At 35.5% G+C, this 10,613-nt stretch overlaps 1 protein-coding gene across 1 annotated transcript; it reads left to right on the top strand.

The window, feature by feature from the left end:
• Positions 1 to 1,436: 1,436 nt before the first annotated feature.
• On the top strand, positions 1,437 to 4,393 carry LOC149181190 (uncharacterized). Its single transcript, XM_089416481.1, has 2 exons — positions 1,437 to 3,906; positions 4,017 to 4,393. Exons 1-2 carry the CDS (start codon positions 1,563 to 1,565, stop codon positions 4,361 to 4,363), a joined length of 2,691 nt encoding a protein of 896 aa, XP_089272607.1. The 5' UTR covers positions 1,437 to 1,562; the 3' UTR covers positions 4,364 to 4,393.
• Positions 4,394 to 10,613: the final 6,220 nt, after the last annotated feature.

The following is a 10,613-nucleotide window of genomic DNA, read 5'->3' as shown; positions in this document are numbered from 1 at the left end:
TTGGGTTTTATCGGATCACCAAGGGCTCTCAGCCACCAAGGCTAAACACAAACACCAAGGCTCAACTCAGCCACGAAGGCTAACCACAACCGCTCTGGGCCACAAATCTGCCACTAAGGCAGTCCAGCCACTCTGGGCCACAAACCTGCCACTAGGGCACTCCAACCACTCTGGGCTACAAACCTGCCACTAGGGCACTCCAGCCACTAAGGCTCACTAAAGACCCGACTCAACCAGGCCAAGGGTTTTCTCGGCTAACCCTAAACCATGCCAATAGGAATCTTTGTCCCACTTCACTCTTACATGTGGTTTCTGGCTTACCACAAATCGACACTGCAAATACAAAGTGGTTTTTAGATTACCACAAATTGTATGGGGATACACATGCCTTACAATGCTTACAACACAACTCCAACTCTAGGAGTTACCAGGTGGATACAGTACAAAGACCACTACAAAACATCCTAGACTTACTTACATTACAACTGTGATTCACATTACAACATAATAGAGTCTATTCCTCAAACACAAACAAACTCACACTTTCACCTCATTGTCCATCATTATTTAATTGTTGTTGTTGCTCGTTTCACATCTTTGGCATCTTTTTCTTTGTCAAATAAATCGTGGAACTCCATGCTTAACCTATCGTCATTTGTTAGAGTCACGAATTCTAACAAAATAACTTTACCTAAATTGAGTTAGCTAGGCACAATAAAACACAATAATTTTATCCAAAACATAAAAAATAAACTTTCAGGCTGACAAAATATCAAATTTCTCTATCTTTTCCCGGCAATGACTTTGGAAAACAAGATCAATTGGAGCACGACAGACTGAATCTATAACGATATTTCCCTCGCAGTTTTCGTAATTCTGATTCTTGGAAGCCTCGATGGCCACAATGAATCCCAATAATCTGTTCAATGTGTAGATAATGTTGTCTTCTCAACATGTTTTTTATCTTCTCAACATATATATATATGATGATTTATCTTCTCAACATGTTTTTGAAAAGCTAGTTCTCTCTTTATTGATATCCCCGTGTTTCACCAAATTTATAGACCAACAAATATCAACCATATATGAGGTTCACGAAAACACAAAATCACGTAAACACCTTTTTCATATCATAATAATGATAGTAAAAATATATATACTTAACCTTAATCCTAATATTTATAAATGAAATAAGTACGATGGTTTGTAGAAAATATTTAACGTATCAAAATCACACATTGATACTTTTACTTACTGATTTAGTGAAAATATGATGGTGTTGTTTTTGTCGGGACTTTCTGAATTTGTCTTGGTACAATTTGTCCATTGCAGCGAAGTTGACTCCCAGTCTTCACCACACAGATGTCAAGCTTGTGTTGATGTATTGATATATATGTAAGGGAAGCGAAGCCAAATCCAAACACCAAGCAACCATGGTTCGCCTTTCTTCCGAATCCAAATTGTTCAGCACGCTCCTCTTCTTTATCCTAGGTCTCTCGCTGATTCTTCTTCAGTCCAATGCCATCTCTGACGAAGAGAAAATCCTGCTGCAAATAAAAGAGATGGATTGGATTGACAAGCATCATGTTTTGAGCAACTGGAATTCCTCTCATGAAAATCCGTGTGGTTGGAATGGAGTATTTTGTAATATTCCATTCAATGTTGTTACCAAAGTTAATCTCTCCAACGCTTCCATTGCAGGAAGGTTGACTCCTGCTATATGTGGCCTCCACAATCTCACAGACTTGATACTGCGCTCGAACCATTTCCAGGGTCCATTTCCCGATGGATTGTTGGCTTGCAGCCATTTGCAGACGCTGGATTTGTCAGATAACATGTTCGTCGGAAGCTTGCCGCATAACGTCTCTGCACGGCCAGGTGAGTTGAGTCATTTGAACTTGGCGTCTAACAATTTTTCTGGAGATATTCCTCCAGGCTTCGGCATGTTACCGAACCTGGAGATACTGTGGCTCGATAACAATCTGTTGAGCGGTTCAATTCCTGCTCTTCTCGGCAATTTGACGAAGCTGGAGAGTATGGATTTCTCTCAGAATCATCTATCGGGCAACATTCCCACAAGTTTGATGAGGTTGTCGAAGATGACAGAACTATATCTCTGGGAAAACCAGTTGTCTGGAGAAATCCCCCATAATATTGACGAGCTGAGGAGCATACAAACTCTGGACTTTTCAAGTAATCAGCTGAATGGAACAATTCCTGAAACAATTGCAAATTTGACCCATTTGGAAACCTTGTCTTTGTGGGAGAACAACCTCACGGGGTCCGTCCCTGCACAGCTAGGAATGCTAGTTAACCTCACAAACTTGGATCTCACCAGTAACAAGCTTACTGGGCAGCTGCCACAGAATCTGGGCTCAAATTCTGGTCTTTCGCTTGTTGATGTTTCAGAGAACAATTTCAGGGGTCCTCTGCCCGCACATCTATGTGAGGGAAGAAATCTTTACGCGTTGGTTATATTTTCAAACAATTTCAATGGGAGCTTGCAGTCCTTAGAGTCTTGCAACAGTCTGCAATACGCACAGCTCTATGAAAACCAGCTAAGTGGTGAGGTTCCTCTGGCATTATGGAGCTCTCAAAATCTTATACAACTGAAGCTCTATAATAATATGTTTGACGGCCACATTCCCCAAGAGATTGGCAGGGCAAAGGAACTGCAATGGTTACAGATCTCCAACAATCAGTTCAGTGGACTCATTCCTTCCCAGATTGGACAGTTGAGGAATCTTGTCAACTTTAGTGCAAGCAATAACCGACTGTGGGGACCTCTTCCTGATGAACTTGCAGGTTTGCGGAATATCAGTAGCCTCCAGCTTGATCACAATTTATTGTCTGGCGAAATTCCAAAAGGAATAATGTCATTGGCAGTTCTCTCTGAACTGAATCTGGCGAACAACCAGTTAGCGGGAGAAATTCCTGCATGGCTAGGCTCCATGTCAACTTTGGACTCTCTGGACCTGTCAAACAATCTACTGGAGGGGGGTATTCCTCCTGAATTGGGGAATCTGAGGTTGACCCTTTTCAACGTATCTGGCAACAACTTGTCTGGTTCAATTCCTTCCTCTTTCCAGGTTTGGGCTTTTAAAGATAGTTTTCTCAGCGATCCCAATCTCTGTGGTGATCCAGCTCTGCTTAGGGTCCGATCGTGTTCTTCAAAGAGAGGAGATGCATTATTACTGGTAATTTTAGTCCCAATAGTAGCAATTGTATTGCTTTCGTGTTTGGTTTGTGTTGCTTATTTCAATACCCATACCAAACTCAGCAATTTCTTTATCAGCAAATCAACGCTGAAATGGAATATTGAATATTTTCACAAAGGCCTGGAACTGGATGAAAAATACATCCTACCGCAATTGACAGAGGAGAATGTGATTGGAGCCGGTGGAGCTGGAAAAGTCTACAAGGCGACTCTCCCAAACGGGCAGCAGGTGGCTGTGAAGAAAATTATAAAGAACAAGAAAACTGAATTTGAAGCGGAGGTTGAGACCCTGGGTTTGATCAGACACGCCAACATCTTAAAACTCCTGTGCTGCATCTCAAGCGCAGACTCAGATTTCAAGTTATTGGTATTTGGATACATACAAAATGGAAGCCTGTTCGATCGCCTTCATGGATCAGAATCAATGGCAATACTGGAGTGGCCAGTCCGCCAAAAGATTGCAGTTGGTGTAGCTCGTGGGCTCTTGTATTTGCATAATGATTGTAGGCCTCCAATATTGCATAGAGATGTGAAATCCAGTAATATATTGCTGGACTCAGAGTTTGAAGCCAAGATTGCCGATTTTGGTTTAGCCAAAAGAATATCATCTCGTCATCATCCGTTGGAGGCTGGAGGCGATGGTTTGACAATTTCTGGTTTCAGGGGTTCTCATGGCTACATTGCCCCAGGTAAAGTATTGTATGCTATTCCTAACAATTCACTTCAAGTCTTTTTTGGTACAAGTAGTGCAAGTAATGTTGATTGATGTGATACATCATCGGTTTTGGTATTGTTGCAGAGTACTGCATGGGTATGAAGGTGAATGCGAAGAGCGATGTATACAGCTTTGGGGTGGTGCTGCTGGAGCTTGTAAGTGGAAAGAGAGCAACCGGCGAAATGGAACACGGAGAAAGCCTTGACATCGTGGGATGGATCCGCAGCAAATTGCCGTGCAGAGAGTTAGAGTGGGAAGTGGTGGTGCAGCAGGGGATATTGGACTCGCGAATTCTACAAGCTCATGGTGAAGGTAGAAGTTGTAGAGAGCAAACGCTGCGTCTGTTAAAAATTGGGTTGTTGTGTACGAGCAAATTGCCAAATCAACGGCCTTCCATGAAGCAAGTGTTAGAGATACTGCAGCGTATATGAAGCTTGGTGAAAATTGTTGGAAAAATTTAATTCCAGCCCTTTCTTAGGTTTCATAGTCAAGTTTTTTCCAATATAATTTTGAGAAGACCAAATCTTATGTTCTATTATTCGTAATATTGAGAAGACCAAATCTTATGTTCTATTATTCGTAATATGAGAAGAGCAAATCTTTTTGCTCCATTTTTCGTTTTTTCATTTCTTATCATAGTATCATAGCTAGAGAAGGGCAAATCTTTTTGCTCCATTTTTTGTTTTTTTCATTTCTTATCCTAGTATCATAGCTAGAGAAGGGCAAATCTTTTTACTCCCTTTTTTGTTTTTTTCATTTCTTATCATAGTAGCATAGCTAGAGAAGGGCAAATCTTTTTGCTCCATTTTTTGTTTTTTTCATTTCTTATCATAGTATCATAGCTAGAGAAGGGCAAATCTTTTTGCTCCATCTTTTGTTTTTTCATTTATTATCATAGTATCAGTATCATAGCTAGAGAGCAGCCAGTTAGCGAAATGAGAGCAAAAGCAAACCTGCATAACACTCTTTGAGAGAGCAACAAAAGTTTGAAAAAAATTAGAAAAACCTTTCACAAAACCAGAAATAGCCAGTTCTGAAAAAGGAAACCAAAATTTTATTAAAAAAAAAATCTTTAGAACTCAACGCACCCATACCCATAGAGCCCGTGCGTTGAACTTGGTAAAGTCCCCAAATTCACAAAAAAGCTGCGATAGGCCATCGGTAAAAGATTTCAACAAAGGTATTTACGATTGAACGAGTTCCTTGGAGGCGAATGATAGTGGAGGGTAATGAGTGCCTAAAGGATAAAACGGCTAAGTAATTCTCAAAAGGGTTTCATTTTATATAATTTTTAAAAGCCTCTAATTGCATTATTTTAAAAGGGCTCATGTATTTTTTTTTAAAGGGCTTTGCGTTCCATCTTGAAATACTAAAGAGCCTTTAAAAAGGCATCCATGTGATTTAAAAAAATAAAAAGAGTTATATGTTGAAATATTATAGGGCTTTTAAAAAAGGATTTAAAAAAATAAAAAGAGTTATATGTTGAAATATTAAAGGGCTTTTAAAAAAGGGATTTAAAAAAATAAAAAGAGTTATATGTTGAAATATTAAACGGCTTTTAAAAAAGGGATTTAAAAAAATAAAAAGAGTTATATGTTGAAATATTAAAGGGTTTTTAAAAAATGATTATTTTGGTTTAAAAAGACATCTATGTGATTTAAAAAAATAAAAAGAGTTATATGTTATTAAAGGGTTTTTAAAAAGGTTGTTGTTTTTTTGTTTTTGTTTTTGTTTTTTTTGGGTTAAAAAGGGTGCATGAATTCCTTTAAAAGGGTTGGATTTATATGATATGGTTTGGTTTATGTTTGTTTTTTTTAAATAAAGAAAGTTGTTGTGGAACAAGAGTAAATTTTTAGTGCGAAACAAAAGCGTAGCCATTGCACATAGTTGTTATGTTTACTATTTGATTGGCTTGTTGAATTGTAGTGAGCCAACACTCAACAAATGGAAAAAGCCAAGAGGCTGAGAAGGTCAAAGCGACAACAAGAGATGTTTGAGGTATTTTTAGATTTGGAGGTGAAAAGACAGAAGAATGTCATTCTTCCCCTCATTTCAGATGCCAAGACATCCAAGGAAGCCTGGGATACCCTTGAGAGGAGTTTTGGTGTAAGGGGGAGCATTGAAGTTGAAGATAAAATGTTTGTTGAATCCCACTGTGCTCAGCCACAAACAGACGATGATTGTGATAAATTTGCAGAAGAAGCAAAGAAGGAGCGCATAAATGATTGTGAATCCCACTATGCACAGTTGCAAGTGGATGAAAATTTGGTGAATCCAGCAACAAAGCTTGTTGCTGACAATTTGGTGAATCCAACAACAAAGCTTGTTGATGACAATTTGGTGAATCCAGCAACAGAGTTTGTTGATGACAATGAAGTTTTCATTGGAGCAACGAATACTATGGTGAATTCAACAATTAATATTGTTGATGTAAAATTTGATGAAGAATTGTTTGCTAATGATGAATGGTTGCAGATGATGCAACAAAAACATCATATAGACATGATGTTATTCAGTGAGAAAATCTCACTTGAATCTAAAAACCAAGTGGAAGACAACTGGTCTACAGAAGCACAGGTTAGTAAAGAAGTGGAAGAGACGGAGACAAAAACAAAGATACAAACAAAGGCAAAGAAGGAAGTCCATAAAGATAAAACATAGACATAGGCAGAAGAAAAGTTGGAAGTGCAACAGGAGAAAGCCCTCATTAGAGAAAAGAACCAATGCGGTTCTGCAAATACTTTTAATACTAACATTGATCTCCAGTGTGTAGGTACACAGAACGATTATGAAGAAGAGTTAAAGTTCCTTGAAGCATGGCTTGCAACACCATCTCTTAATGAGGTGTACATAGAAGCTGCAAAAATGAATGTTGAAGACAACATGCATGATGAACACATCAATGAAATTTTTAGGTATTAGAGTTTTGAAGAGATAAATTTTTATTCTCATCCTATGTTGTAGCAGATTGATGATGAAAAGTGCAAGACATAAGATAATATGTGGCAGCAGCCCAGATACAAGCCATTTTTTGAAGAATTCCAGGTCATACTTAGACAGTTTGGAACGATGGAAGACCTGCACTAGCGAATAAAGAAACTGAAATTTGAAGCCTACAACAAGAAGAAAAACTTGAAACAATTTAGAGGCTACAGGATCTAGAAGAAGAGAAGAAGAAAAGTAAATCTAGTTGATGTCAATTTTTCACATTGTAAACCTAGCTGAGACATAGACCAACACACATCTTAATAAAAATTTTATGTGGTTGTAATTAAGGGGGAGTGTTGGAGAATATAATTCTAACCACCTACTAGGTGTCAATACCGTCCATCCAAGTGTCCTAGTTCAGTTTCAATTAGCCGATTTTCACTCCAAGTCATTTATTACTAATGCTTCCAATGTAATCTTACTTAACTAATTCATAATATTGAGAAGAGAAAATTCTCTGCTCCACTTTTCGTTTTTCATTTCTTGTCAAAGATGCTTTGAGCATTTGACATGAATAGCTGGAGATTTTATTAGAATCTTGTAATTGTCGTTTATATTGGAACCTTGTAATGTCGTAGTCTAACGATTCCCGTAAAATAATGAAATGAAAATTTTGATAGGATTTTGAGAAAATCCGAACCAGTTACAAATGGTTTTGGTGAGAAGTCAAAATTGTGGGCTCGTTAGACAACACCCCTTGTAATTGCTTAAACCATAAGGTATAATTCAGCTAATTAGTGTGGGTTTTATCATCATCCAGTTATTTATTTAAATTCTATAAGTTTTAGTGATTCAATAATTTTTATCAGTTCCGCTTGCCCATGAATGAGGCAATCAATTTATAAATCAAAACTTTATAATGATTATTTGTTTTTCATGTATGTATGAGTAATATTTTTCTTTTGTTATATATAAAATCTGGATAACATCTTATATTTCACATAACATAATCATGATTAAATAAAAAATGTTCATTTTATTTAAATATAATTATTATTAAGTGAAAAATGTCTATTTTGTTTGGGGATTCACCACAACTTTTACTCTAAAAATTTACAAAAAAATCTTTACAATAACATTAAAAAACTTTGTTTTGCATTGAAAGATCATAAACAAATTAAATATAGTTCAATATCTATAAATGAAAATACAAATTAAATAGAGTTCAATATCTATAAATGAAATTTTTTTATCTATATATAGAAAACTTTGTCATTGATATCTAATAGATTTTTCCGTAATATTTTGGTGGAAATTGATAGCCATCCTTAGGAATAACTTTTTGTTATAACAAGAAACAAGACTTTGGTTCGCTGGAAAGAGAATTGCTTTATATGAAATCAACTGTGGAAAGAGAATTGCTTTATGTGAAATCAACTGTGGAAATTGATAGCCATCCTTAAGGAATAACTTTTTGTTATAACAAGAAACAAGACTTTGGTTAGCTAGAAAAAGAATTGCTTTATGTGAAATCAACCGAACTAAATTTAAATATTTACAATTAAGTTGTTAACTATTAAAATTTATGATAGATTAATTTAAATATTTGTAAGTAAAATTTATGGTTTAAATTTATTTTTATATAAGGCCAAATTTACATATTTACAATTAGGTTATTAATTATTAAAATTTATGATGATTAATTTAAATATTTATAAGTAAAATTTATGGTTTAAATTTATTTTTATATGAGCCTAGTGATGTTTTAAATTTTTTATTAGTTATAAAAGGCATTGTTTAACCAGCTCTGTGAATAACAATTTTTTTTAAGAAATCTAATTTTAAAAGTGTTTAAATTATTATTTAAATGGCCAAAATAAATCCATTATTTAATATCATTAAAAATCTAAATTATGAAACTTAACCGTTATAATCTAAATTTCCAAAAACAATTACCAATTTTTTTCCAAATAATACCCAAATTTCCATTTAATTTTTAGACAAAATTGTGCATTATAAAATAAGTATAAAAAACATAGGCCTCGTAGCAATCAGTCTACGTTCTTGAGTGCAACGAATGTTTAGATTCTTCACGTAATATGATGTGTTTTATTTATGTTTTAACCTTTTTCGAACGTTTGACGTTGGTCCACAAACTCCAAAGGGAATGGTGCCCTACATCAATCTCTTTAGGCACGCAAAACGAAGGAGAGGCTTCGAGGGACTGATCTTACTAGATTAGTGAAGGACTAATGTTTCGATCGGTTAATAGGTCCCGACTTAGCACTGAAGTGTGAAATATTGAATCTTGTATGTAGAGAAAATGAAAACGAAACGCTTGACCTTAGACATTTTGGTATGAAAAGCTTTAATTTCTATATGGTTAAGACAATTTTGAATGAGTTGTGCAGTGTAATGATTTTCATTTTATTTTTATGCAATTGAATATGATGAAATAAGGATGGACTATGTGATGATTTTGAAACAAATTTAGTAATGTTCATATTGAAACAAATTTAGTAATGTTCATAAATGATATATTGAAAGGATTTTAATCTACAGATACTAAAACATTGTAGTGGGTGTGAACATACAAATTGAATGTAGAATGTATTGGGTGTGGTTTTGATGAAGAATGTGAATGTTATTATTTACAAATAAAAAAAATCTGAATATTAGGAGAGGAGTCTCTTAGTTGTAACACTGGGCTTATATATAAGAAAGTTTGGAAAATAAAATTGTTGATTGAAAATTTTATGGTAAATCTCATGGGAACTATATGCATGTGATATATGTGAGTTATGTATCTATATAGGGAGACTAGAAAATGGCTATAAATCATAGTGGTGCAACGAAATACTTGGAAGTATTCCATGTGATGCCTCCTTAGAAGGATTTGGTAAATTCCTTAGTTGGAAAAGCTAAAGGTTGAGAAGTAAAGAGCCTACAGGACATGAGGATATTGGTTGGGTAGAACACCCAAGGAAGGGGATTACCGGGACATTGAAATGGTGAGTAACTACAGGCTAGGGGAGACTTGTTGCACAATCACTAAATCGGGAGAGTGAATGAGTACATTTGATTACAAGTAGTTAGCTAAACTTGTTATATTGGAAACATGATGAAGCAAAGGATAACCATATAGATAAGTATTGTGGTCAAATAAATAGTTTCTTTGGATTCGTGAAATTTAGGAAAATGTTTATGCTTAGAAAAATATTTTAATACACATTTTTGCTAATAATAATTGTAGGAATGCCATAAGTGTGAAAGTGACTATACCATGAAGAAAATACCATTGTTAAAGTAGTGGAAAGGACAAAGAACATGAAGAATGATGATGATATAAATGAGAAAATATGTTGGTGCAACTGAACGGTAGTAGTCCATGACTATTGCAATGAACAAAAGGCACTTGAAACAGTCTAATGTTATTGAACATTACATTTGAAATGGCATGAATAATGAGGACGTAGCTCCTTCAAGGGGGAGGGGATTGTAACATCCCCAAAGATTAATCATGTTGGCATTGTAATTGTAATTAATTATGTTATTGGTCCTTGTATGGGAATGCAAATGTAAATGTCCAAAAGACTTGGAATACTTGTAATCACAATTTAACTTACCATCTAATGAAGCGGTGAAGCCTTGATATGATATGAACCATGAAAAGTAATGAGGAGCAGGGGAGGAAACAAAGGGGAATATGAACATTATCCTTTTCCAATGGATTATTGGTTGAGCTAAATGTAC

This window comes from Pinus tabuliformis, chromosome 3_2, assembly GCF_031772625.1.
Source record: "Pinus tabuliformis cultivar Carrire ecotype Pingquan chromosome 3_2, CPIR1, whole genome shotgun sequence".
In the NCBI taxonomy this organism is placed as follows: domain Eukaryota; kingdom Viridiplantae; phylum Streptophyta; class Pinopsida; order Pinales; family Pinaceae; genus Pinus; species Pinus tabuliformis.
Note: the sequence above shows the minus strand (reverse complement) of the source record. Positions and strands in the feature narration are given on the sequence as shown.

What these genes read in the sequence shown, in the direction of transcription:
- LOC149181190 (XM_089416481.1), top strand. Translation starts at nt 1,563, where the DNA reads ATGGATTGGATTGACAAGCATCATGTTTTGAGCAACTGGAATTCCTCT. An exon ending in TCATGGCTACATTGCCCCAG is followed by an intron (nt 3,907 to 4,016) that starts GTAAAGTATTGT and finishes GTATTGTTGCAG; the next exon opens with AGTACTGCATGGGTATGAAG.